Source organism: Bos taurus, chromosome 4 (genome assembly GCF_002263795.3).
Source record: "Bos taurus isolate L1 Dominette 01449 registration number 42190680 breed Hereford chromosome 4, ARS-UCD2.0, whole genome shotgun sequence".
Taxonomy (NCBI): Eukaryota; Metazoa; Chordata; class Mammalia; order Artiodactyla; family Bovidae; genus Bos; species Bos taurus.
The window spans coordinates 105599790-105627126 of NC_037331.1; the positions used below are offsets into that span (position 1 = coordinate 105599790).

General features: G+C 49.1%; 3 protein-coding genes and 1 gene segment (V, D, J or C); 3 read left to right on the forward strand and 1 right to left on the reverse strand.

Annotated features, from left to right (window-relative positions):
* The window catches only part of LOC100300510 (T cell receptor beta constant 1), a gene marked incomplete in the record, with an annotated part of 535695 nt that overhangs the window by 27832 nt on the left and 480526 nt on the right, over positions 1 to 27337 (forward strand).
* On the reverse strand, positions 1050 to 2952 carry LOC789121 (dynein light chain 1, cytoplasmic). Its single transcript, XM_024990955.2, has 2 exons — positions 2890 to 2952; positions 1050 to 2362 (listed from the first exon to the last, which is right to left on the reverse strand). The coding sequence occupies exons 1-2, from the start codon at positions 2950 to 2952 to the stop codon at positions 2108 to 2110; spliced, it is 318 nt and encodes a 105-aa protein (XP_024846723.1). The 3' UTR covers positions 1050 to 2107.
* On the forward strand, positions 2112 to 4227 carry LOC100297263 (T cell receptor beta variable 9). Its single transcript, XM_010804712.4, has 2 exons — positions 2112 to 3171; positions 3303 to 4227. Exons 1-2 carry the CDS (start codon positions 3024 to 3026, stop codon positions 3704 to 3706), a joined length of 552 nt encoding a protein of 183 aa, XP_010803014.2. The 5' UTR covers positions 2112 to 3023; the 3' UTR covers positions 3707 to 4227.
* On the forward strand, positions 25103 to 26063 carry LOC101904744 (T cell receptor beta variable 5-6-like). The segment is given in 2 exon segments: positions 25103 to 25253; positions 25387 to 26063. Coding segments are annotated over 2 exon segments (444 nt in total).

Genomic DNA, 27337 nt, shown 5'->3' on the forward strand with positions numbered 1-27337 from the left:
GCTCATCACTGTCTCTCTGGAAGGTTCTCCCCCAACCTGGCTCTCGCATGCGCTCTCTTCTCTTGCCCGCCTTTCCTGGGTGGGTAAGTCACTCCTCTCCCACCTCCCTGGCCCTTTCTACTCCAGCTACATCCTTCCTCCTTCATCTGAGTCACGAAAGTGAAAGTCGCTCAGTCGTGTCCGACTCTTTTGCGACCCCATGGACTGTGTAGTCCCTGGGATTCTCCAGGCCAGAATACTGGAGTGGGCAGCCTTTCCCTTCTCCAGAGGATCTTCCCCACCCAGGAATCGAACCAGGGTCTCCTGCGTTGCAGGTGGATTCTTTACCAACTGAGCTATGGTCACGTCCCTTCCCAAACCACAAGGTAGTTTTTAAAGTGGCCTGTCCATGTGGTCTGCTTTGAGCAAGCTGTCTGGAGTCATCAAAGAAAAACTAACTTCAGTTGATTACCAATTGTCCAAAACTTCATATGAGTCCACTGAACGAGGACGGACTGTCTTTGTGTGTTCTCCCCCCAGCCCCCCGATCTCCTTAGCATCTCACCTAACCTAGGCCAGGTTGGCCCACCTCCCTCATCAAAATCTTCTCAAAGTCAAAATATATCCTCCATTGCCTCATGATTTCAAGATTTTATAAGTGCAGAGATAAATGAATCCATATATATAAAACCTCTTTATAAAATGCATTACCTAGAATTTGGTAATAAGCTTAATTTCAATAGGAAATCTAGAAATATATGCATCTGATTAATCAGAAGTAGTTATGGAATACATGTTTCCTGGTGGATTCACTTGAGATCTTGAGAGTATTTATTTTATGGTCATGTATTTTCATCTTAGCTAACTACTGTCATTGTAGTGGTGCAATAATTACTTCCTTCTTAGTAAAAATGTCAGATCATTCAGTCTTTTACCTCCAGAGGATAAGAGTGGATTTGAGGTCCCCAGCGGAGTCCCGGCTGCGCGCAGGCTCTCTGCAAGGCGGCAGGTGCGCCCTCCAGGTGAGCGCACGCCCGGGCTCCCGCCGTGTTTGGTTCGCTGGGAGAAGATTGGCTGAAAAAAAAAAAAAAAAAGAGTGGATTTGAGGATCAACCCTAACTCTGTCAGGCTGGGAAGGCAGTAGATCAGGGGTGTGTATTTGTGTGTCTATGTGTAGAGGGGTTGCAGGTGGGGTTGTGGGGAATATCTATTCTTTTTTTGTTTTAATTGTGTCTTTTAATGAAAGCTCCAACTCATATGTGAACACAGCTAGTTAAAGCACAGCACAGCAGGCTTGTAAGTTTAAATTCCTGCAGACTTTATTAGAATCACAAGGAGGGCCGCTACTTAAAAGCTTTTTCCCTTTAAGACCACCTTTGATCTTTAGAGTATACTTTGGCCAGGCAGGGGAGGGGAAATGTCTAGAGCCCAACAGATTTCTCATTAGCCCAACTTTCTTACCAGCTTATTAACATTTTACAGCCCTAGAAAGCTTAAAGGTGTTCCATGACACATTCATCATCTCTTGAGGCCTAAGGCCCAGAGCACTCGATAGCAGTTATCACAAAAGGAGCGCTTAAGGAACGTACTTATCAGATTAGGAGTAAGAGTTAGTGCAGTAGTTGCTCTGCCGTGCCTCTCTCAACACGCACTTCTGAGTAGTATTCTCCCATGCACGACAGGAGCAGGATGGGCAAGAATGAAACGCAAGAGTGCTGAATCGGCTAGTCTGTTACATCCCGCAGAAACTTCAAGGAATCACCCCCACCAGCCCACCCAAGATCAACTAAAGAGGCCATCTTCAACTCTAGATTATTTGAACAAACGGTAATTAACGCACCCTTCTCCAAAAGACTTCTTTCTTTAAAGGAAGGGATTTTGAAGAGAAAAAAAACATGGGCAGAGAGGTATGGAGTAGAAAATAAATACAAATGTAAGCCGTCTTGCTAAATGCTTTATAACCATAACAAACCAGTACAGAGAATGCCCCGTACAAATCCCAATAAGGGTTCAAAGACGGAGGTGTTCCCTTAGGCAGGGCTGAAGACTTCAGTCTCTGGTATTTGGACTTTAGGCTGCAGTCCTGGTTTTTGGATGGATCACCGGGTGTGTGGCACAGTCCATGCTTTTAACCAGATTTGAACAGGAGATTGGCCACTTGGCCCAGGTGGAAGCAGATGAAGTCTTTGGTTTCATATGTCACATAACTACAGAAGTTCCTCCCCACGATGCAGTGCCAGACGGGGTTGTACTTCTTGTCAGACTCCTTCTTGATGTGGGTCGTGATGTCCTTCTCTATATTATACTTCTCCAGTGCCTGAGCAGCACACTCCACCCAGTCCCGTTGCATCTCCTCCGACATATCGGCATTCTTGATCTCAACCTTTCAGTCACACGTGCTCACCAAGGATCAGGGGCTGGCCTTGGTCTCCTGGGGAAGGCGCTGGCTAGGCTCACACCTGCATAGAGAGGCGGTAACTTCCAAAGCCATGAAGCATCTAAATTTCTATTCTTGATTTAGACAGAAGGCACAGATCCGTGAGACAGTGGACCATGGGCCACTAGGAGGCACTGTGGGCCCATGGAGAGCAGGGTGTGCTGGAGGGGTTGAGAGTCACCCTGGAGAGGGCAGCTTAGGGGAACTTGGCTACATGCCTGCATCAGGGAGCAGGTTTGAGTTCCCTGAGTGGTCCAGACACGTGGACCCAGCACAGACTCCTCACTGCCCAGCGGAGTGGGGACATTTCTCGAGCTTCAGGATGTGCCCAGGGGGCCATCACCTGGAGCAGCATGGGAAGTGGAAGGTGTTGGGATTAGTATGGCTGGTGAGGCCTGGGGGATGAGTGTCAGGCAGGGACAGGAAGAGAAGAAAAAGTCATGGGCATATGGGGACATGGGGACAGTGCTCACCTCACACCCACCCTTGGCTGAGGGGCTGTGCGGGACAGGGAAGGGCATAGAGGAGCCCACCATGGGTCCTGGCAAGGGGTCCAGTGGATTTGGAAACAGCCTGCAGAGACACAGAGCAGTGACGTCATAGGCAAATGCTCCAATCAGGGAAGCAGGAGGGTCAGCACTGTTACACCACTCACCCCAGGAGTCCCACCTCCTGCCAGCAGTGGTCTTGGGTTCCTGATGATGCCATGGGCTCCAGGCTCCTCTGCTGTGTGACTCTCTGCCTCCTGGGAGCAGGTGAGTCCTGGACACAGTATGGGAGCTTCTGAGATGTCTTTGCCTCCCTGAGATAGAAGCCTGGCAATGAGGGCTGCAGCAGGAGGCTTTCTCTGTGCTCTGTCCTCAGCTTCCTTGTCTCCTACCAACAGGCCTGGTGGATTCTGGAGTCACCCAGACCCCCAAATACCTGATCAAATCAAGAAACCAGCAAGCAACTCTGAGATGTTCCCCTCACTCTGGACACTTCTCTGTGTACTGGTACCAACAGGCCCTGGGCCAGGGCCCCCAGTTCCTCGTTCAGTATTACAACCAGAAAGTGAGGGGAGAATCTCACCTCCTGGATCGATTCTCAGGAAAACAGTTCAGTGACTCTCGCTCTGAGCTGAACTTGAGCTCCTTGGAGCTGACAGACTCAGCCATGTATCTCTGTGCCAGCAGCGAAGACACAGCCCTGCATGATCAGATGCCTCTGGTACAAAAACACTCCTACCCCAGCTCAGGAAGTGGTTGCCAGGGTGTCAATTGCCAGCCAGGGAGACCCAGACCCAGGTAGAACTGGTAGACTTTCCCAGACATTCTTTCCTTTGTATGTTTTAATGCTCACAAAGATCATGCAAGATAAAGACTATTTTAACTGTTTATACATCTGATGGGAAGTGACTTGCCCAGGTCTCATATTTCCTAACTGCCAGACAAGGAATCAGAATCAAGGCTGTCCTCAACCCCTGTGTTCCCTGCTCCCCATCTCTTAAAGTTCACTCCACATAGCTGTTACAGCTGACAAGTCCAAATCTGCAGGTTGGACTGGTGATACTAGAGGTTCAGGGAGAGCTGATGTTTAAATTCAAAGGCCCAAGAACTGATGGTCCAGTCTGAAGGCCATCAGCTGAACAGTTCTCTCTTACCTGGGGGAGGATCAGACTTTTCCTTCTATACATATCTTCACTGGTTGGATGAGGCCCACTAAGACTGTGGAATGGAAGATCATCTGTTTAAAATGTTTATCTAATCTAATGTTAAAATCTAACTATTTATATGTTAACCTCTTCCAAAAACACCCTCACTTAACATCCAGAATAAAGTTTAATTAAATGTCTCTGGCACAGTCAAGGTGACACGTTCAGTTAGCCATCACACCATCTTCCTGGGTTTCATAAGTATTTAATAAGCATGAAGTCCCTGGCACATAACAGGACTCTGGATTTCTTGATTCCCTTTGCTAACCTCTGACAGCCTCTTCTACCATTTCCTAGGTGCAAAGGTAGAGATGGTCATGTTTTGCCTTGAATGCCTTTAAAGAGGACATCAGAAGTCCCAGTGAAAGGAATATTATGCCTAATGATTCATTACATGAAATAAAAAAGTGCATGTAACATCTCACCTCAGATATTTTTAAATCACTTTTATTGATATTTGAACTGTAGTTTACCAGTAAACAATGTAGGTTTTAGGGTCCCTGAACCTCCTACAACCTTATAGTCTGGGGGCTTCCCTGACAGCTCAGTTGGGAAAGAATCCACCTGCAATGCAGAAGACCCCGGTTCGATTCCTGGGTCGGGAAGATCCACTGCAGAAGGAACAGGCTACCCACTCCAGTGTTCTTGGGCTTCCCTTGGGGCTCAGCTGGTAAACAATCCGCCTGCAATGCAGGAGACCAGAGCTGGGAAGATCCCCTGGAGAAGGGAAAGGCTACCCTACCCACTCCAGTATTCTGGCCTGGAGAATTCCACGGACTGCTTAGTCCATGGGATTGCAAGGAGTCGGACACAACTGAGCGACTTTCACTTGCACATTCAAGGGTGTATCTGAGATTCCACATCCATGGATTCAACCAATCTCAGCTGTTCAGTATCTTAGTGCATATTTATTAAAATATCCACCCACAAGTGGATCCACTCCATTCCAACTTGTGTTGTTCAAGGGTCAGGTGTATATTCACACTGTATAATGAAGAGCTATATGGTTTGATCAATAAATATGTGTATGCTGATGAAACATCTGTCCCTTTAAGACAGAGAGCATTTTATCACCAGATATTCCCTCAGGCCCCGTTCCCGGGACTCTCTCCTTCCCTGACAACCAACAGTGTGATTTCTGTTGCGGTAGATTTGTTTTGTTCATGCATCTTTTTAGTGAAAACTTAATGTCTATACCCATCAGAACAATTCCGTTTTAGCCTGAAGCTAAATATGTAAGACAGTTAAGTGCTCCTGGAAAGTGTTATAATTACAAAGTGCTTAAAACCACATGAGATACCATTTCCGTGTGACGGACAATCCTAACTGGGGATTGATGGTTTGATTAAATGACCATCAAAGGTCTTACCAGCTGGTACAGGCTGTTTTTGTAAAATTTATTGACTCAATTTCATAGATTTTTTTTTCTCATGAATCCTTTTTCTGAAATCATTTTATAATGATTTTTGTTAATATTCTATGGGAAACAACTTAGCAAGGCTTCAGATTCACGCACTGGGTCCTGGGCTGGCCTGACCACCAGCAGCAGTTGTATCCGTGAGTGATAATTCCATGTGGGAGAAGGGTTCCTATGACTCGATCCCAAGGATTCAGGCCACAGGCCTTGATCTGGAAATAGCCCTTTCTTCTGGCCTGGCCTGGATATGACCCCCTTTACTGTGTGCTTCTGTCTCCTGGACCAGAGAAGTCCTGAGCACATGCATGGAACCAGTCGAGGGCTTGCCAGGCCCAGATTCAAGGCTGGTTGTTGTGGTTATGACATGAGGGTCCTTCTTTGTTTCTCGCTTTAGTTTCAGTGTCTTTCTGTCCCAGGCCCGGGAGTACTTAGTCACCCAGACATTAGACGTGTGGTCAGGCTAAAGGGAAACCCGCCATCAGGAGGGCACAGCAGGTCTAAAATCATGTAACCAGGATCTGGCACATACTTTGCAGAGTCCATGGTTCAAAGACTATTGAGAATTTGAAGATCCCGACAGCAGAGCATCGTCTAAGTACAGGGTCCTTTTGAGTGTGGGGTTTGTGCAACAAGGTACACTCTAGGGCTCCAGGATATCAATTTATTACTGGCAGTCATGCTCCACAAGGAAGTATTCCCATGGGGTGGATGTCTCACATAAAGTCAGAGCACTTTTCATTTATCCTGGCGTCTGGCACTTCGCCCCAAATCCCTCTCATATATATCTTTCTTTGTTCCAAAATGCCATCCGCATTGAGCAACCAGCTTCTGGCCACAAAGAAAGTTCTGTCTTAGGGCTGCGGTGGTTCTACTTGCTGTGTCCCCTCCCTGCACCCTCAGACTCGGGAAGCACATACTTTGGCGAGCGAGAAGGCGCTGTACCTGCATTTGGCAGGTGTCCTGTCTGTTAGTGAACTGAGAAGAAATAGAGCCAAGTGATTTCTCAAATAGTGATGAGTCTGCCCTGCAGTTAAGGAACCAGACACCAAAGAATCACTGTAGGTGAGACGACAGGAGCAGGACTGGGTCAGTTGAGCAAAGCAGAAACAACACTTGAGGGAGTATTCGGGATGCATGGGGCATAAAGGACAGCAGGAAGCCCTAAGGATTTCCTCTGAGATTCAAACTACAGAAATATGTAGACAAATAAGCTAATATACAAATTAAGGAATTATCTCTGGAGTAAAATATACATAAAACGTACAAACTACTCTAAGGAAAGGTTACAACACTTTGTAAGACTTACGGCTGTTCAGACCATGTCCAAGCAATCTGTCCAAGCCATCTCCCTGTTCTAATCAACTTTGATTTGAGCCTCTAGGGGAAGGGGTGTGGCCGCCATGTGACAGGTTGTCTCTGGGCCTGGCAGGGACAGTGACATCTCAGAAGGAACTCCCTGGAGAGCCCCTCTCCGCTCTCATCCACACTCAGACCAGAGGGCCCTCCACCTGCCCCGCCCCAGCCATGAGCCCCTGCTTCCTGGGCTGTGTGGTCTTCTGTCTCCTGCAGGCAGGTGAGTCCTGGGGGCAGGGTCCCCTTCGGGGTGCCAGCACTAAGCCTGTCCTCTGTGACTGCAGCATCAGTCCTCCTTCTCCACAGGGGCGGTCCATGCTGGTGTCACTCAGGACCCCAGATTCCAGGTTGTGAGGAGAGGACAGAGCACGACACTGACATGTACTCAGGATCTGGGTCATAACTATATGTACTGGTACCGACAAGACCTGGGACACGGGCTGAGGCTGATCTATTATTCTGCTGGGCCTCCCACCACAGAGAAAGGAGACGTGCCCAACGGGTACAGAGTCTCCAGATCAAGCAAAGAGAACATTCCTCTCACGCTGGAGTCTGCCAACCGCTCCCAGACATCTGTGTACTTCTGTGCCAGCAGTTACTCCACGGTGCTGCATGGCCACCTCCTCTCTGTGCAAAAAGACAGGGGTTCCAAGTGAAAGCTCCTAGCACCGGGAGCCTCAGGACTTGGTTAGCCATGTGCCTGCAGTGTGACCCTAGGTGTGTGGACTAGGCTGACCCAAACTTCACTCAGGGACTCCGAGACATATGTCCACCATCCATCTCTGTCTTTCCCCTGCATCCTCCCTGTGAACCAAGAAGATGTTTCTCCAGCTCTGACTGCTAGTCATCACCTGAGCCTGAGACCTCCAGGAGGGAAGGTTGCTGGTAAATTAGATAAAAACAGATCACCATGTCTCACTTCAACCCTGTCTCTCTGGAAGTCTCTGCCGGATTGGCTCTCACGTGGTCTCCGCTCTTGCCCACCTTTCTTGGGTGGGCAGGACATTCCTCTCCTCACCTCCCTGGCCCCCTCTACCACACATATGCTGCTCGTCCCTCATCCGGGTCATGTCCCTTCCCAAGTCACAGGGAAGCCTTTAAAGTACCCTCTCCACATGGTCTGCTTTGAGCAAGTTGTCTGGAGTCATCAAAGAGAAATCAGCTTCAGTTAATTATCAGTTATCCAAATCTCATGTGAGTCCATCTGAAGGAGAGACTGGCTTTCTATGTACATCCTCCCGCCCCTCGACTTCCTCAGCATCTCACCTAACCGCAGCCAGCTTGGCACCACCTCCCTCATCAAAATCTTCTCAAAGTCAAAATATATCTTCCATTGCTCCATTATATCAAGATTTCATAAGTGCAGAAATATATGAGCTCGTATATATAAAACCTCCTTACAAAATGTACCAACTAGAATTTGGAAATGCTTAATTTATACAAGACATCTGGAAATACATGTATCCGATTAATCAGAGGTAGGTATGGAATTCAGGTTTCCAGGCAGATTCACGTGAAATCCTCAGAGTGTTTATTTTATGGCGATTATTTCCATCTTAGCTAAGTACCATCATTGCAGTGGTGCAGCGATTCTTTCCTTCTTAGTAACAATATCAGATCATTGAGTCTTCAACTTCCAGAGGCTAAGAGTAGATTTGAAGATGAACCCTAATTCAGCCAGGATGGGAAGGCAGTAAACACTGGAATGTGAGTGTGTGAGTGTGTGTGTGTGTGAGTGTGTGTGTGTGAGAGTGTGTGAGTGTGTATTAAGCTTGTGGGGTTTCTGTACCCTTTAGGCAGAGGACACAAATCCATGAGACTGTGAACCGCTGGCAAGTAGGAGGCACTGTGGCCCATGTAACCAGGTGAGCTGGAGGGGTTGAGGGTCACCCAGCAGAGGGAGCTTTAGGGAACCTTAACTACACGCCTGTGTCAGGGAACAGGCTCGAGTTCCCTGAGTGATCCTGGGACACATGGAGCCAGCACAGGCTCCTCGGTGCCAGGGAAGTGGGGACGTGCCTGGAGCTTCAGGATGTACTCAGGGGGGCCTGCATGGGAAGTGGAGGGTGAGGGGTTCCGGGCGGCTGCTGAGGGCTTGGTGACGAGTGTCAGGAAGGAGCAGAGAGGGGAGGACAAGCCATATTGTGGACATATGGAGACATGGGGAGAGTGCACACTTCAAACCCGCCCTTTGCTGAGGGGCTGTGCAGCACAGGGAAGGGCACAGAGGAGCTGGCCCTGCATATTGGTAAGGGGTCCAGATTGGACAAGGGCAGCCTGCAGAGACACAGGGCAGTGACGTCATAGGCAAATGCTCCAATCAGGGAAGCAGGAGGGTCAGCACTTTACACCACTCACCCAAGGAGCCCCGCCCCAGCCAGCAGCAGTCTTGGGTTCCTGATGCTGCCATGGGCTCCAGGCTCCTCTGCTGTGTGACTCTCTGCCTCCTGGGAGCAGGTGAGTCCTGGACACAGTGTGGGAGCTTCTGAGATGTCTTTGCCTCCCTGAGATAGAAGCCTGGCGATGAGGGCTGCAGCAGGAGGCTTCCCTGTGCTCTGCCCTCAGCTTCCTTCTGTCTCCTTCCCAACAGGCCTGGTGGATTCTGGGGTCACCCAGACCCCCAAATACCTGATCAAATCAAGAAAGCAGCAAGTGATCTGAGATGTTCCCCTGAATCTGGACACCGCTCTGTGTACTGGTACCAACAGGTCCTGGGCCAGGGCCCCCAATTCCTCATTCAGTATTTCAACACGCAAGAGAATGAGAAAGGAAACATATCAGATCGATTCTCAGGAAAACAGTTCAGTGACTCTAGCTCTGAGCTGAACTTGACTTCCTTGGAGCTGACGGACTCAGCCGTGTATCTCTGTGCCAGCAGCCAAGACACAGCCCTGCATGATCAGGTGCCTCTGGGATAAAAACTCTCCTGCCCCAGCTCAGGAAGTGGTGGTGAGCGTGTTGGCTGCCAGTGTGCCAAGCCCAGTCTCTGCTAGAGCAATAGATTTTCCCAGACATTCATTTCTTGATATGTTTTAATGCTCACTAAGATCATGCAAGATAAGTATTATTTTAACTGCTTATACATCTGAGGGGATGTGAACTGCCCAGATCTCATACTTCATAGCTGTTACAGCTAGGATTGCAGCTCCAGTTTCTTCTCAACACTTGTGGTTCCTTTCCTAATGGAAAGGTCTCCATACAGAAAAAGTTACATATATGTATTGGGTTATGTGTAAGAAGATACATTTTGGGGCTCTATGATATGAATTGTTATTCAGTGAATGGCAGCCACGCATCACAAGGAGGTATTCCCGTGAAAAGAATGTCTCAAATAAAAAAGAGCGTTTTTCCCTTATGCTCGTGTGTGCCCCATCTTGCCATTTCGCTCCTAAGTCTGCATCCCTTTTTGCCAATACGTCATCCTGTGCTGGGCAACCAACTTCTCTCCACCCAGAAAGGTGGGTCACAGGCCTGAGGGCGCTCTGCTTGCTCACTCTCCTGACATGGGAAGCAGGGGCTCCTGTGAACATGAAGGAGCTGTACCTACGTTTGGCTGGTGGACTGTCTGTCAGTGAGAGGATAAGAACAGATCCAAACAATTCCACAAATGTTGATGAACCTGTGATGAGGTTGGGAGCAGAAACCTAGAGAAACATGGTAGGTGGAGGGCCATTCTCAGGACTGTGATCAATTAAAGCAGAAATCGGCCTTGAAGTCCTACTGGGACACATATCATAAAGGAAAGCAGGAAGCTAGAGGGAATTTCCCAAGATGCAGAGCTATAGAAATATGTAGACAAATTAAAGTAATATACACATTTATGAAGAATTATTTCTGGAATAAAGTATAGATAAAATCTCAAACTGTTTACAGAAAGGTTACAACAACTTGTAAGGCTCAAGTCCATTGATCTGGACGGGTTTTCCTGTTGTGAACTCTTCACTCAGGTTCATTTCTGATTTGAGCCTCCGGGGAAGGGGCGTGGCCCCCTGAGTGACAGATTGGCTCTGGGGCCTGGCAGGGACAGTGACATCTCAGAAGGACTCCCTGGAGAGCCCTTCTCCCCTCTCATCCACACACACTCCAGAGGGCCCTCCTCCTGCCCCGCCCCCGCCATGAGCCCCTGCCTCCTGGGCTGTGTGGTCTTCTGTCTCCTGCAGGCAGGTGAGTCCTGGGGGCAGGGTTCCCTTCGGGGTGCCAGCACTAAGCCTGTCCACTGTGACTGCAGCATGGGTCCTCCTTCTCCACAAGGGCGGTCCATGCTGGTGTCACTCAGGACCCCAGATTCCAGGTCGTGAGGAGAGGACAGAGCACGACACTGAGATGTACTCAGGATCTGAGCCACGATTATATGTAATGGTACCGACAAGACCTGGGACATGGGCTAAGGCTGATCCATTACTCAGATGGCCCTCCCACCACGGAACAAGGAGACGTGCCCGAAGGCTACAGCATCTCCAGATCAAGCACAGAGAACTTCCCTCTCACGCTGGAAGTCTGCCAACCTCTCCCAGACATCTGTGTACTTCTGCGCCAGCAGTTACTCCACGGCGCTGCATGGCCACCTCCTCTCTGTGCAAAAAGACAGGGGGTCCAAGTGAAAGCTCCTAGCACCGGGAGCCTCAGGGCTTGGTTAGCCATGTGCCTGCAGTGTGACCCTAGGTGTATGGACTAGGTTGACCCAAACCTCACTCAGGGACTCTGAGACATGTGTCCACCATCCATCTCTGTCTTTTCCCTGCATCCTCCCTGTGAACCAAGAAGATGTTTCTCCAGCTCTGACTGCTAGTCATCACCTGAGCCTGAGACCTCCAGGAGGGAAGGTTGCTGGTAAATTAGATAAAAACAGATCACCTTGTCTCACTTCAATGCTTCTCTCTGGAAGGTTCTCCCCGACTGGCTCTCATGTAGTCTCCGTTCTTGCCCATCTTTCTTGGGTGGGCAGGACATTCCTCTCCTCACCTCCCTGGCCCCCTCTACCACTCCCATGCTGCTCCTCCCTCATCCGGGTCATGTCCCTTCCGAAGTCACACGGAAGCTTTTAAAGTGCCCTCTCCACATGGTCTGCTTTGAGCAAGTTGTCTGGAGTCATCAAAGAGAAATCAGCTTCAGTTAATTATCAGTTATCTGAATCTCATGTGAGTCCATCTGAAGGAGAGACTGGCTTTCTATGTACAGCCTCCCGCCCCCGACTTCCTCAGCATCTCACATAACCTCGGCCAGCTTGGCACCACCTCCCTCATCAAAATCTTCTCAAAGTAAAAATATATCTTCCATTGCCCCATTATATCAAGATTTTTTAAATAAGTGAAGAAATATAAAAGTTCGTATATATAAAACCTCTTTACAAAATGTATCAACTAGAATTTGGAAATGCTTAATTTATACAAGACATCTGGAAATACATGTATCTGATTAATCAGAGGTAGGTATGGAATTCAGGTTTCCAGGAGATTCACGTGAGATCCTCAGAGTGTTTATTTTATGGCGATTATTTCCATCTTGGCTAAGTACCATCATTGCAGTGGTGCAGCGATTCTTTCCTTCTTAGTAACAATGTCGGATCATTGAGTCTTCAACTTCCAGAGGCTAAGAGTAGATTTGAAGATGAACCCTAATCCAGCCAGGATGGGAAGGCAGTAGAACACTGGAATGTGAGTGTGTGAGTGTGTGTGTGTGTGTGAGTGTGAGTGTGTATTAAGCTTGTGGGGTTTCTGTACCCTTTAGACAGAGGACGCAAATCCATGAGACTGTGAACCACTCTGGCAAGTAGGAGGCACTGTGGGCCCTTGTAACCAGGTGAGCTGGAGGGGTTGAGGGTCACCCAGCAGACGGAGCTTTAGGGAACCTTAACTACACGCCTGAGTCAGGGAACAGGCTTGAGTTCCCTGAGTGATCCTGAGACACATGGAACCAGCACAGGCTCCTCAGTGCCAGGGAAGTGGGGACGTGCCTGGAGCTTCAGGATGTACTCAGGGGGACCTGCATGGGAAGTGGAGGGTGAGGGGTCCGGGCGGCTGCTGAGGACTTGGTGACGAGTATCAGGAAGGAGCAGAGGGGGAGGACAAGCCATATTGTGGACATATGGAGACATGGGGAGAGTGGACACTTCAAACCCACCCTTTGCTGAGGGGCTGTGCAGCACAGGGAAGGGCACAGAGGAGACAGCCCTAGGTCCTGCCAAGAGGTCAGTGGACAAAGGCAGCCTGCAGAGACGCAGAGCAGTGAGGTCATAGGCAAATGCTCCAATCAGGGAAGCAGGAGGGTCAGTGCTTTACACCACTCACCCCAGGAGACCCTCCCCCAGCTAGTGGTAGTCCTGGGTTCTTGATGCTGCCATGGGCCCCAGGCTCCTCTGCTGTGTGACCCTCTGCCTCCTGGGAGCAGGTGAGTCCTGGATACAGTGTGGGAGCTTCTGAGATGTCTTTGCCTCCCTGAGATAGAAGCCTGGTGACGAGGGCTGCAGCAGGAGGCTTCCCCTGTGCTCTGCCCTCAGCTTCCTAGTCTGCACCCTAACTGGCCTGGTGGATTCTGGAGTCACCCAGACCTCCAAGTACCGGATCAAATCAAGAAAACAGCAAGTGATACTGAGATGTTCCCCTGAATCTGGACACCACTCTGTGTACTGGTACCAACAGGCCCTGGGCCAGGGCCCCCAATTACTTGTTAGTATTACAACAGGGAAATGATACAAAAAGGAAAGATATCAGATCGATTCTCAAGAAAACAGTTCAATGACTCTCGCTCTGAGCTGAACTTGACTTCCTTGGAGCTGACAGACTCGCCGTGTATCTCTGTGCCAGCAGCCAAGACACAGCCCTGCATGACCAGGGGCCTCTGGGTCAAAAACATTCCTGCCTCAGCTCAGGAAGCGGTGGTGAGCATGTCGACTGCCTGCCTTCCTGGCCCAGGCCAGGCAGAGTGGACAGTCTTCCCCAGATATTCATTTCTTGATATGTTTTAATGCTCACGAATATCATGCAAGGTAGGTATTATTTTAACTGTTTATACATCTGAGTGAACATGAATCGCCCAGATCTCATACTTCGTATTGTTATAGCAAGGACTCTGACTCAAGTCTGTTTTCAAAACTTATGGTCTCTTTTCCCCAATGAAACTGTCTCCCTACAGAACAAATTAGATATGCATATGGGTTACATGAAACAAGATAGAATTTGGGGCTCTATGATATGAATTGTTATCCTGAATGGCAGCCACGGATCACAAGGAGGTATTCCCATGGGTGGAATGTCTCAAATAAAAACAGCATTTTTCATTACCCTGGCGTCTGCACCTCCCTCCATGTCCCTCCTAAGTCTGCATTCCTTTGTGTCAATACACCATCCTGTGTTGGGGAACCAGCTTCTCTCCACCCAGAAAGGTGGGTCACAGGCCCGAGGGGGCTCTGCTTATCCCTCCCCTGAGATGGGAGGCCCTGGATCCTGTGAACACGAAGGACTGTACCTGCTTTGGCCGGTGGACTGTCTTGTCAGTGAATTGATAAGAAATAGACCCAACAAGTCCTCAAATGTTGATGAGCTTGCGATGAGGTTGGGAACAGATCCCTGGATAAACATGGTGGGTGGAGGGACGTTCTCATGTCTGTGGTCAATTAAAGTGGAAACAGGCCTTGAAGTCCTCTTGGGACACATGAGTCGTAAGGGCAACAGGAAGCCAGAAGGATTCCGCAAGATTGAAAACTACAGAAATATGCACATATATAAACGTAATAAATATATTAATGAAAAATTATGTCTGGACTAGAACATAGAAAAAATTTAACCAGTTTTACGAAAAGGTTACATCAAATTGTAAGGCTTACATCGGTTGAGCTAGATAGGTCTCCCTGTTATGAACTGTTCACGCAGGTTTGATAGCTTACGCTGAAAGGTGTCAGATTCATGATCTCGGAAGAAGACTTACCTTTGGGACCAGGGACCAGTCTTCACCACCCAAGAGCTTTAGTGTAGCTGAGTTTTATTAAAGTATAAAAAGGGACAAGGAAAGCTTCTCTCATAGACATCAGAAGGGGAGGGAGAGCACCCCCACTTGCTAGTCTAATCAAGGTCTTATATATTTTATCAGCCCCACTCACAACATACATCTTAAATTAACAAGATTAGAACTGACAATAGAAAGGTCTCACCAAACCCACTTCCACAATATACATCTTAAGATAGCAAGATTAGTCAGAAGGTTCTTGTTAAGGAGAAACAAGCAATGTCCTTGAGCAAGATACCTTGCTATATTGACCAAACAAAGCAATGTAGAAAAAATGTTTCTTCTTTTCTCCTTGAGAGGCCTGGACTCCTTTTGCCTTCTCGAGGACTCTGAACCCGTTTCTCTTCCTGGGGGACCCTGGACTTCTTATCAACTTGCCTAGGAATTGACTCTCTGAGGTTCATCTTTGATTTGAATCTCTGATGGAAGGGGCCTGGTACCCAAGTGACAGGTTGGATCTGGGGTCCGGCAGAGACAGTGGCATCTCAGAAGGACTCCCTGGAGAGCCCCTCTTCCCTCTCATCCACACACACACCAGAGGGCCCTCCGCCTGCCCTGCCCCCGCCATGAGCCTTGGCCTCCTGGGCTGTGTGGTCTTTTGTTTCCTGCAGGCAGGTGAGTCCTGGGGGGCAGATTCCCTTCGGGGGTGCCAGCACTGAGCCTATCTGCTATGACTGCAGTATCGGTCCTCCTTCTCCACAAGGGCGGTCCATGCTGGTGTCACTCAGGACCCCAGATTCCAGGTCGTGAGGAGAGGACAGAGCACGACACTGAGATGTACTCAGGATCTGAGCCACGATTATATGTAATGGTACCGACAAGACCTGGGACATGGGCTAAGACTGATCCATTACTCAGATGACCCTCCCACCATGGAACAAAAGACGGGCCCGAAGGCTACAGCATCTCCAGATCAACCACAGAGAACTTCCTTCTCACGCTGAAGTCTGGCAAAGCTCCCAGACATCTGTGTACTTCTGCGCCAGCAGTTACTCCACGGCGCTGCATGGCCACCTCCTCTCTGTGCAAAAAAACAGGGGGTCCAAGTGAAAAGCTCCTAGCACCGGGAGCCTCAGGGCTTGGTTAGCCATGTGCCTGCAGTGTGACCCTAGGTGTGTGGACTAGGTTGACCCAAACCTCACTCAGGCACTCTGAGACATGTGTCCACCATCCATCTCTGTCTTTCCCCTGCATCCTCCCTGTGAACCAAGAAGATGTTTCTCCAGCTCTGACTGCTAGTCATCACCTGAGCCTGAGACCTCCAGGAGGGAAGGTTGCTGGTAAATTAGATAAAAACAGATCACCTTGTCTCACTTTAATGCTTCTTTCTGGAAGGTTCTCCCCGATTGGCTCTCATGTAGTCTCCGCTCTTTGGGCACCTTTCTTGGGTGGGCAGGACATTCCTCTCCTCACCTCCCTGGCCCCCTCTACCACTCCCATGCTGCTCGTCCCTCATCCGGGTCATGTCCCTTCCCAAGTCACACGGAAGCCTTTAAAGTGCCCTCTCCACATGGTCTGCTTTGAGCAAGTTGTCTGGAGTCATCAAAGAGAAATCAGCTTCAGTTAATTATCAATTATCCAAATCTCATGTGAGTCCATCTGAAGGAGAGACTGGCTTTCTATGTACATCCTCCCGCCCCCGACTTCCTCAGCATCTCACCTAACCTCGGCCAGCTTGGCACCACGTCCCTCATCAAAATCTTCTCAAAGTCAAAATATATCTTCCATTGCCCCAGTTATATCAAGATTTTATAAATAAGTGCAGAAATATATGAGTTCGTATATATAAAACCTCTTTACAAAATGTATCAACTAGAATTTGGAAATGCTTAATTTATACAAGACATCTGGAAATACATGTATCCGATTAATCAGAGGTAGGTATGGAATACAGGTTTCCAGGAGATTCACGTGAGATCCTCAGAGTGTTTATTTTATGGCGATTATTTCCATCTTAGCTAAGTACCATCATTGCAGTGGTGCAGCGATTCTTTCCTTCTTAGTAACAATGTCGGACCATTGGTCTGCAACTTCCAGAGGCTAAGAGTAGATTTGAAGATGAACCCTAATTCAGCCAGGATGGGAAGGCAGTAGAACACAAGAATGTGTTTGTATGAGTGTGTGTGTGTGTGAGTGAGTGTGTGAGTGTGTATTAAGGCTGTGGGGTTTCTGTATCCTTGCTTTAGACAGAGGACGCAAATCCATGAGACCGTAAACCACTCTGGCATCTAGGAGGCACTGTGGGCCCATGTAACCAGGTGAGCTGGAGGGGTTGAGGGTCACCCAGCAGAGGGCAGCTTTAGGGAACCTTAACTACACGCCTGTGTCAGGGAACAGGCTTGAGTTCCCTGAGTGATCCTGAGACACATGGAACCAGCACAGACTCCTCAGTGTCAGGGAAGTGGGGACGTGCCTGGAGCTTCGGGATGTACTCAGGGGGGCCTGCATGGGAAGTGGAGGGTGAGGGGTTTGGGCGGCTGCTGAGGGCTTGGTGACCAGTATCAGGAAGGAGCAGAGGGGGGAGGACAAGCCATATTGTGGACAGATGGAGACATGGAGAGAGTGCATACTTCAAACCCACCCTTTGCTGAGGGGCTGTGCAGCACAGGGAAGGGCACAGAGGAAACAGCCCTGGGTCCTGCCAAGGGGTCAGTGGACAAAGGCAGCCTGCAGAGACCCAGAGCAGTGAGGTCATAGGCAAATGCTCCAATCAGGGAAGCAGGAGGGTCAGTGCCTTACATCACTCACCCCAGGAGACCCTCCCCCAGCTAGTGGTAGTCCTGGGTTCCTGATGCTGCCATGGGCTCCAGGCTCCTCTGCTGTGTGACCCTCTGCCACCTGGGAGCAGGTGAGTCCTGGATACAGTGTGGGAGCTTCTGAGATGTCTTTGCCTCCCTGAGATAGAAGCCTGGTGACGAGGGCTGCAGCAGGAGGCTTCCCCTGTGCTCTGCCCTCAGCTTCCTAGTCTGCACCCTAACTGGCCTGGTGGATTCTGGAGTCACCCAGACCTCCAAGTACCGGATCAAATCAAGAAAACAGCAAGTGATACTGAGATGTTCCCCTGAATCTGGACACCACTCTGTGTACTGGTACCAACAGGCCCTGGGCCAGGGCCCCCAATTACTTGTTAGTATTACAACAGGGAAATGATACAAAAAGGAAAGATATCAGATCGATTCTCAAGAAAACAGTTCAATGACTCTCGCTCTGAGCTGAACTTGACTTCCTTGGAGCTGACAGACTCGCCGTGTATCTCTGTGCCAGCAGCCAAGACACAGCCCTGCATGACCAGGGGCCTCTGGGTCAAAAACATTCCTGCCTCAGCTCAGGAAGCGGTGGTGAGCATGTCGACTGCCTGCCTTCCTGGCCCAGGCCAGGCAGAGTGGACAGTCTTCCCCAGATATTCATTTCTTGATATGTTTTAATGCTCACGAATATCATGCAAGGTAGGTATTATTTTAACTGTTTATACATCTGAGTGAACATGAATCGCCCAGATCTCATACTTCGTATTGTTATAGCAAGGACTCTGACTCAAGTCTGTTTTCAAAACTTATGGTCTCTTTTCCCCAATGAAACTGTCTCCCTACAGAACAAATTAGATATGCATATGGGTTACATGAAACAAGATAGAATTTGGGGCTCTATGATATGAATTGTTATCCTGAATGGCAGCCACGGATCACAAGGAGGTATTCCCATGGGTGGAATGTCTCAAATAAAAACAGCATTTTTCATTACCCTGGCGTCTGCACCTCCCTCCATGTCCCTCCTAAGTCTGCATTCCTTTGTGTCAATACACCATCCTGTGTTGGGGAACCAGCTTCTCTCCACCCAGAAAGGTGGGTCACAGGCCCGAGGGGGCTCTGCTTATCCCTCCCCTGAGATGGGAGGCCCTGGATCCTGTGAACACGAAGGACTGTACCTGCTTTGGCCGGTGGACTGTCTTGTCAGTGAATTGATAAGAAATAGACCCAACAAGTCCTCAAATGTTGATGAGCTTGCGATGAGGTTGGGAACAGATCCCTGGATAAACATGGTGGGTGGAGGGACGTTCTCATGTCTGTGGTCAATTAAAGTGGAAACAGGCCTTGAAGTCCTCTTGGGACACATGAGTCGTAAGGGCAACAGGAAGCCAGAAGGATTCCGCAAGATTGAAAACTACAGAAATATGCACATATATAAACGTAATAAATATATTAATGAAAAATTATGTCTGGACTAGAACATAGAAAAAATTTAACCAGTTTTACGAAAAGGTTACATCAAATTGTAAGGCTTACATCGGTTGAGCTAGATAGGTCTCCCTGTTATGAACTGTTCACGCAGGTTTGATAGCTTACGCTGAAAGGTGTCAGATTCATGATCTCGGAAGAAGACTTACCTTTGGGACCAGGGACCAGTCTTCACCACCCAAGAGCTTTAGTGTAGCTGAGTTTTATTAAAGTATAAAAAGGGACAAGGAAAGCTTCTCTCATAGACATCAGAAGGGGAGGGAGAGCACCCCCACTTGCTAGTCTAATCAAGGTCTTATATATTTTATCAGCCCCACTCACAACATACATCTTAAATTAACAAGATTAGAACTGACAATAGAAAGGTCTCACCAAACCCACTTCCACAATATACATCTTAAGATAGCAAGATTAGTCAGAAGGTTCTTGTTAAGGAGAAACAAGCAATGTCCTTGAGCAAGATACCTTGCTATATTGACCAAACAAAGCAATGTAGAAAAAATGTTTCTTCTTTTCTCCTTGAGAGGCCTGGACTCCTTTTGCCTTCTCGAGGACTCTGAACCCGTTTCTCTTCCTGGGGGACCCTGGACTTCTTATCAACTTGCCTAGGAATTGACTCTCTGAGGTTCATCTTTGATTTGAATCTCTGATGGAAGGGGCCTGGTACCCAAGTGACAGGTTGGATCTGGGGTCCGGCAGAGACAGTGGCATCTCAGAAGGACTCCCTGGAGAGCCCCTCTTCCCTCTCATCCACACACACACCAGAGGGCCCTCCGCCTGCCCTGCCCCCGCCATGAGCCTTGGCCTCCTGGGCTGTGTGGTCTTTTGTTTCCTGCAGGCAGGTGAGTCCTGGGGGGCAGATTCCCTTCGGGGGTGCCAGCACTGAGCCTATCTGCTATGACTGCAGTATCGGTCCTCCTTCTCCACAAGGGCGGTCCATGCTGGTGTCTCTCAGACCCCAGATTCCAGGTCGTGAGGAGAGGACAGAGCGGGACACTGAAATGTACTCAGGATCTGGGTCATGACCGCATGTACTGGTACCGACAAGACCTGGGGCACGGGCTGAGGCCGATCCATTACTCAGCTGGTGTGTCCACTAGCGAGCCAAGAGATGTGCCCGATGGCTACAGCGTCTCCAGATCAAGCACAGAGAACTTCCCTCTAATGCTGGAGTCTGCCAACCACTCCCAGACATCTGTGTACTTCTGCGCTAGCAGTTACTCCACGGCACTGCAGGGTCACCTGCTCTCTGTGCAAAAGACAGGGGTCCATGTGCAGGCTCCTAGCACTGGGAGCCTCAGGGCTTTGTTAGCCAGGTGTCTGCAGTGTGACCCTGGGTATGCAGTGGAGACTGGCCCGAACCTCACTGCCGGGCCTTGGGGACCTTGTGGGACCATCCATCTCTGTCTTTCCTCTGCAGCCTCCATGTGAACCAGGAAGATGCTTCCCCAGCTGTGACTCCTAGTCATCACATGAGCCTGAAACCTAGGAGGGAAGGTTGTTGGATAAATTAGATACATCTAGACACTCTTGTCTCACCTCAGGCAGCTCATTTCTGGCTTTCTGGAGGTTCTCCCACAGTCTGGTTCTCACCTGGTCTAGGCTGGCTCTTGTCCACCTTTCCCAGGCGGGCAGGACATTCCTCTCCACACCTCCCTGCATCAGCTCCATGGCCCTCTCTACCACAGCCACACTGCACCTCCTTCGTCTGGGTCAGGTCCCTTCCCAAGTCACAGGGAGGCTTTTAAAGTGGTCACTCCATGTGGTCTGTTTTCAGCAAGATGTATGGAGTCATCAAAGAGAAACATCACCTATCATCCCAAAACTCACGTGAGCCCATCTGAAGGAGGACAGATTGCCTTTGTGTGTTCTCGACATGCACCCCCGCCTCCCGACATCCTTAGCAGCTCACCTAACCTAGGCCAGGTTGGGACTACCTGGAATGCTCATCAAAAACTTCTCAAAGTCAAAAAATATCCTGCATCACCCCCATTATATCATGATTTTATAAGTGCAGAAATAATTGAGTTCATATTTCTAAAACTTCTTTATGAAATGTATTATCTAGAATTTGATCATTCTTAATTTAAATACAAAATCTGGAAATATATGCATCTGATTAATCAGAAGTAGTTATGGAATACATGCTTGTAGGCAGATTCACTTGAGATCCTCAGAGTATTTATTTTATGATCATATATTTCCATCTTAGCTAACGACCGTCATTGTCGTGGTGCCGCACTTATATCTTTCTTAGTAAAAAGTTCGGATCATACAGTCTTCTGCCTCCAGAGGCTGAGTGGATTTGAAGATCAACCCGTCAGCCAGGTGAGGAAGGCAGTAGAACAGGCGTGTGTGTGTGTGTGTGTGTTCGGGGTGCCGGAATTCTTGTCCCCTTGCTTTAACAGATAGGACTTCCCTCGTGGCTCAGGTGGTGAAGCATCTGCCTCCAATGAGGGAGACCTGGGTTCGATCCCTAGGTCGGGAAGATCCTCTGGTGAAGGAAATGGCAACTCACTCCAGTACACTTGCCTGGAGAATCCCATGGACAGCGGAGCCAAGGAGGTTACAGTCCATGCGGTTGCAAAGAGTAGGACAAGACTGAGTGACTAAACTTTCTTTCTTTCTTTTAAACAAACGCTGCAAATCCATGAGACCCTTGACTTTGGCCACTTGGAGGCACTGTTCCATGATAAGCAGTGTGTGCTGGGAGGGTGTGAGTCACCCTGGGGAGGGCAGCTTAAGAGACCCTTGTCTATATCATGCCTGCATCTGGGAGCAGGTCTGAGTTCCCTGAGTGGTCTGGGGACACATGGAGCCAGCACAGACTCCTCACTGCCCAGGGAACTGGGGACGTGCCTGAAACCTCAAGATGAACATAGGGGGTTGTATCCTGCCTCAGCATGGGAGTAGAGGTGAAGGGGTTGGGGTGGCTGGTGAGGGCCTGGTGGCTGGTGATGAGATTCAGGCAGGGTCAGGCAGAAGAGAACAAGGCATGTTGTGTGCGTATGGCACCAGGGGACAAGTCACCTCACACCCAGGCTTGCTGAGGGGCTGTCAGGGCAGGGAAGGGCACAGAGGAGCCAGCCCTGCGTATTGGTAAGGGGTCCAGTGGACAAGGGCAGCCTGATAGACACAGCAGTGACATCATAGGCAAATGCTCCAATCAGGGAAGCAGGAGGGTCAGCACTTTACACCACTCACCCCAGGAGCCCCGCCCCCAGCCAGCAGCACTGCCAATCCGTCATCCTGTGCTGGGCAACCAGCTTCTCTCCACCCAGAAAGGAGGGTCACAGGCCTGAGGCCTCTCCCGACATGGGAAGCAGGGGCTCCTGTGAACATGAAGGAGCTGTACCTGCCTTTGGCAGGTGGACTGTCTGTCAGTGAGTTGATAAGAACAGATCCAAACAATTCCTCAAATGTTGATGAGCCTTCAATGGGGTTGGGAGCAGAAACTTAGAGAAACATGGTAGGTGGAGGGACAGTCTCAGGGCTGTGATCAATTAAAGCAGAAATGGGCCTTGAAGTCCTATTGGGACACATATCATAAAGGAGAGCAGGAAGCTAGAGGGAATTTCCAAAGATGCAGAGCTATAGAAATATGTAGATAAATTAAAGTAATATACACATTTATGAAGATTAACTTCGGAATAAAGTATAGATAAAATTGCACACTGTTTATAGAAAGGTTACAACAACTTGTGAGCCTGATGCCCATTAAGCCGGATGGGTCTCCATGTTGTGAACTCTTCACTCAGGTTCATTTCTGATTTGAGCCTCTGGTGGAAGGGGCGTGGCCCCTGAGTGACAGGTGGCTCTGGGGTCTGACAGGGACAGTGACATCTCAGAAGGACTCCCTGGAGAGCCCCTCTCCCCTCTCATCCACACTCAGACCAGAGGGCCCGCCACCTGCCGCTCCCCCGCCGTAAGCCCCTGCCTCCTGGGCTGTGTGGTCTTCTGTCTCCTGCAGGCAGGTGAGTCCTGGGGGGCATGGTCCCCTTCAGAGTGCCAGCACTAAGCCTGTCCACTGTGACTGCTGCATGGGTCTTCCTTCTCCACAGGGATGGTCCATGCTGGTGTCACTCAGGACCCCAGATTCCAGGTCGTGAGGAGAGGACAGAGCGCGACACTGAAATGTACTCAGGATCTGGGTCATGACTGTATGTACTGGTACCGACAAGACCTGGGACACGAGCTGAGGCTGATCCATTACTCAGCTGGTGTGCACACTAGTGAGCCAGGAGACATGCCAGACGGGTACAGCGTCTCTAGATCAAACACACAGAAATTCCTCTCACCCTGGAGTCTGCCAACTGCTCCCAGAGAGTTGTGTACTCTGTGCCAGCAGTTACTCCACAGCGCTGCAGGGTCACCTGCTCTCTGTTGAAAAAGACAAGGGGCCCACATGCAGGATCCTAGCACTGGTAACCTAATGCCCTGGGGACCATGTGCCAGCACTGTAACCCTGGATGTGTGACCTGGACAGGCCTGGATCTGATCCCAGGGACTCGCAGACACATGTCCACCATCAGTCTCTGTCTTTGCTTTGCATCCTCCCTGGATGCAGTTCGGACTGCATCCAGTTCTGACTAGTTCTGACTCTTCCTCATCAGCTTAAGACCTCCCGAAGGGAAGAATATTAGTAAATCAGATATATCTAGACCCTCTTGTCTCTCCCAGAACCTCACTGCTGTCTCTCTGGAAGTTTCTCCTGCAGCCTAGCTTTCAAGTGCTCCCTGCTCTTGCCCACCAGAGGGGCGGGTCGTTCCTCCTTTACTGCCTTGGCCTCAGCTCCCCTGCCCTCTCTGTCCAGACACACTTCTCTCCCCTCATCTGGGTCAGTTCCCTTCCCATGACACAGGGAACTTTGTAACCAAGCGTAAGCGGTCGTGTTTGAGCAAGTTCTTGGGGTCATCAAAGAGAAAACAACCTCAGTTAATTGGAAACCACCCAAAATCCTTGGGAGTCCATTCCCAGGAGGAGAGACAGGCGGGCTGTGTGTGTTCTCCTTCCTGCCCCTCTTTCTTAGCATCTCAATTAACCTGGACCAGGTTTCCACCATTTACTTCAGAGAAATATTCTCAAAGTCAAAATATTTCCTCCACGGTATCTTATTATATCAAGATTTACAAGTTCATAGGAAATAAATAGGTTAATACACATTTAAATAGGAAATCTGAAAATATATGCCTCTGATTAATCAGAAGTAGTTATGAAGACATGTTTGCAGGCAGATTCACTTGAGATCCTCTGAGCGTTTATTTTATGACATATATTTCCATTTTAGCTAACTACCATCATTGTAGTGGTGAAGCAACGATTTCCTTGTTAGGAAAACGGTCAGATCATACAGTCTTCTACCTCCAGAGGCTAAGAGTGGATTTGAAGATCAACCCTAATCAGCCAGGCTAGGAAGGCAGTAGAACAGATATGTGTGTGTGTATTCAGGGTGTGGGACATTTGAAACCTTGCTTCAAACAGAGGCTGCAAATCCATGAGACCATGGACCTTCGGCCACTAGGAGGCACTGTGTTTCCATGGTAAGCAGGGTGCCCTGGGAGGGGTTGAGAGTCACCCTGGAGAAGGAAGCTTAAGGGAACCTTGGCTACATGCCTGCACCTGGGAGCAGATTTGCGTTCCCTGAGTGGTCCTGGGACACATGGAGCCAGCACAGACTCCTCTCTGCTCAGGGAAGAGGGGTCGTCCCTGGAGCCTCAGGATGTGCCCAGGGGGCCATCTGTGGAGCAGCATGGGAAGGGGAGGGTGAGAAGTTGGGGTATCTGGTGAGGGCTGGGTGTCAGGCAGGGTCAGACAGAGCAGAACAAGAGTGTGTGGGCACATGGGACCAGGGGACGAAGCTCCCCTCACACCTATCCTTCCTGGCGGCTGTCAGGACAGGGAATGGCATAGAGGAGACAGCCCTGGGTCCTGCCAAGGGGTCCTGGGGATAAGGGCAGCCTGCAGAGACACAGAGCAGTGACGTCATAGGCAAATGCTCCAATCAGGGAACAGGAGGGTCAGCACTTTACATCACTCACCCCAGGAGCCCTGCCTCCAGCCAGCAAGCAGTCCTGGGTCCTGATGCTGCCATGGGCTCCAGGCTCCTCTGCTGTGTGACTCTCTGCCTCCTGGGAGCAGGTGAGTCCTGGACACAGTGTGGGAGCTTCTGAGATGTCTTTGCCTCCCTGAGATAGAAGCCTGGTGATGAGGGCTGCAGCAGGAGGCTCCCCTGTGCTCTGCCCTCAGCTTCCTTCTGTCTCCTTCCCAACAGGTCTGGTGGATTCTGGGGTCACCCAGACCCCCAAATACCTGATCAAATCAAGAAAGCAGCAAGTGATACTGAGATGTTCCCCTGAGTCTGGACACCTCTATGTATCCTGGTACCAACAGGCCCTGGGCCAGGGCCCCCAGTTCCTTATTCAGTATTATAATGGGAAAGAGAATGAGAAAGGAAACATGCCAGATCGATTCTCAGGTGAACAGTTCAGTGACTCTAGCTCTCAGATGAACCTGAGCTCCTTGGAGCTGACAGACTCAGCTGTGTATCTCTGTGCCAGCAGTGAAGACACAGCCCTGCATGATCAGGTGCCTGTGGGACAAAAACACTCCTGCCCTAGCTCAGGAAGTGGTTGTGAGGGTGACTGCCTCCCTTCCAGGCCTGGATAGATCTGATAGACTCTCCCAGAAATTCTTCCTCTGCTGTGTTTTAATGCTCCCAAAGATCATGCTAGGTAAGTATTATTTTACCTGTTTATACATCTGAGGGGAACTGACTTGTCCACATCTTATATGTCATTGCTTTCAGAGCAAGGAATTTGATTCAAGCCTGTCCTCATCACTTTTGGTCTTCGCCCCCATAAAACTGTCCCCCACATAGAATAAATAATACACAGAAACACACACACACACATACTCACATACAAGTTTTAAAGCAATTGGCTCACATAGTTGTGAAGGCTGGTAAGTCCAAAAGCTGCAAGCGGGTCTGGTGCTACTGGAGACTGAGGGGAGCTGATGTTTATGTCCAAAAGCAGAAGAACTAACGATCCAGTGTGAAGGCCATCGGCTGTCAATTATCTCTTACTTGGGGGAGGATCAGTGTTTTCGTCTATTCATCTCTTCACCTGGTTCCATGAAGGCCACTGACATTATGGAGGGTCATCTGCTTTATGAATTAAAATGTTAATCTAATCTATTATTAAAACATACATATTCACATGTTGAAAGTGAAGTTGCTCAGTCGTGTCTGACTTTTTGCGACTCCATGGACTGTAGCCCACGAGGCTCCTCCATCCATGGAATTTTCTAGGTAAGAATATTGGAGTGGGTTGCCATTTCCTTCTCCAGGGCATCTTCCCGACCCAGCGATTGAACCCTGGTCTCCCACACTGTGGGCAGACGCTTTACTGTTTGAGCCAAAAAATATCCCTCTTTGGAGCACCCAAAAAATAAAGCTAAATATCCAAGACAGAGTCAAGTTGACATGTTATATTAGTCAGGACACCATCTTCCAGGGTTGCACAAGAATTTAATAAGCATGATCTCCCTGGCAGGTAACAGGAGTTTGGATTTCTTGACTCTCTTTGCTAATCTCTGACAGCCTCCTCTAGTGCTTCCTAGGTGCAAAAGTAGATATGGACACATTTTGACTTCAAACCCTATACTTGAAGACTTCAGATGTCATAGGAAAGAAAGTAATTATGCTTGCCGGTTCCATACATGAGATATACAGAGCATGTAACTTACCCTCAGGCGTTTTTACATTAACTTTATTTCCATATGAATTATAGTTAACACTTGATAATGTGAAGTTTGGGGGCCCTGAACCAGCCTTAACCCTGCTGTAAAATTTGTTTAAAATTCAGTCAACCCTGTTTGTGATTTCACATCCACAGATTCAACCAGCCACAGTTGTGTGGTACTGTGAAAAGTGAAAGTGAAAGTCACTCAGTCGTGTCTGACTCTTTGCAACCCCATGGACTATACAGTTCATGAAATATAAATTCTCTCCAGGCCAGAGTACTGGAGTGGGTAGTCTTTCCCTTCTCCAGCAGATCTTCCCAACCCAGGGATCCAACTCAGGTCTCTCACACTGCAGGCAGATTCTTTACCAGATGAACAACAAAGTCTGTTGTTAGTATCTATTAAAAATTCCACACAAAACTGGATGCATGAAATTCAAAATCGTGTGGTCCAAGGGGTCCGCTGTATATACAGTAACA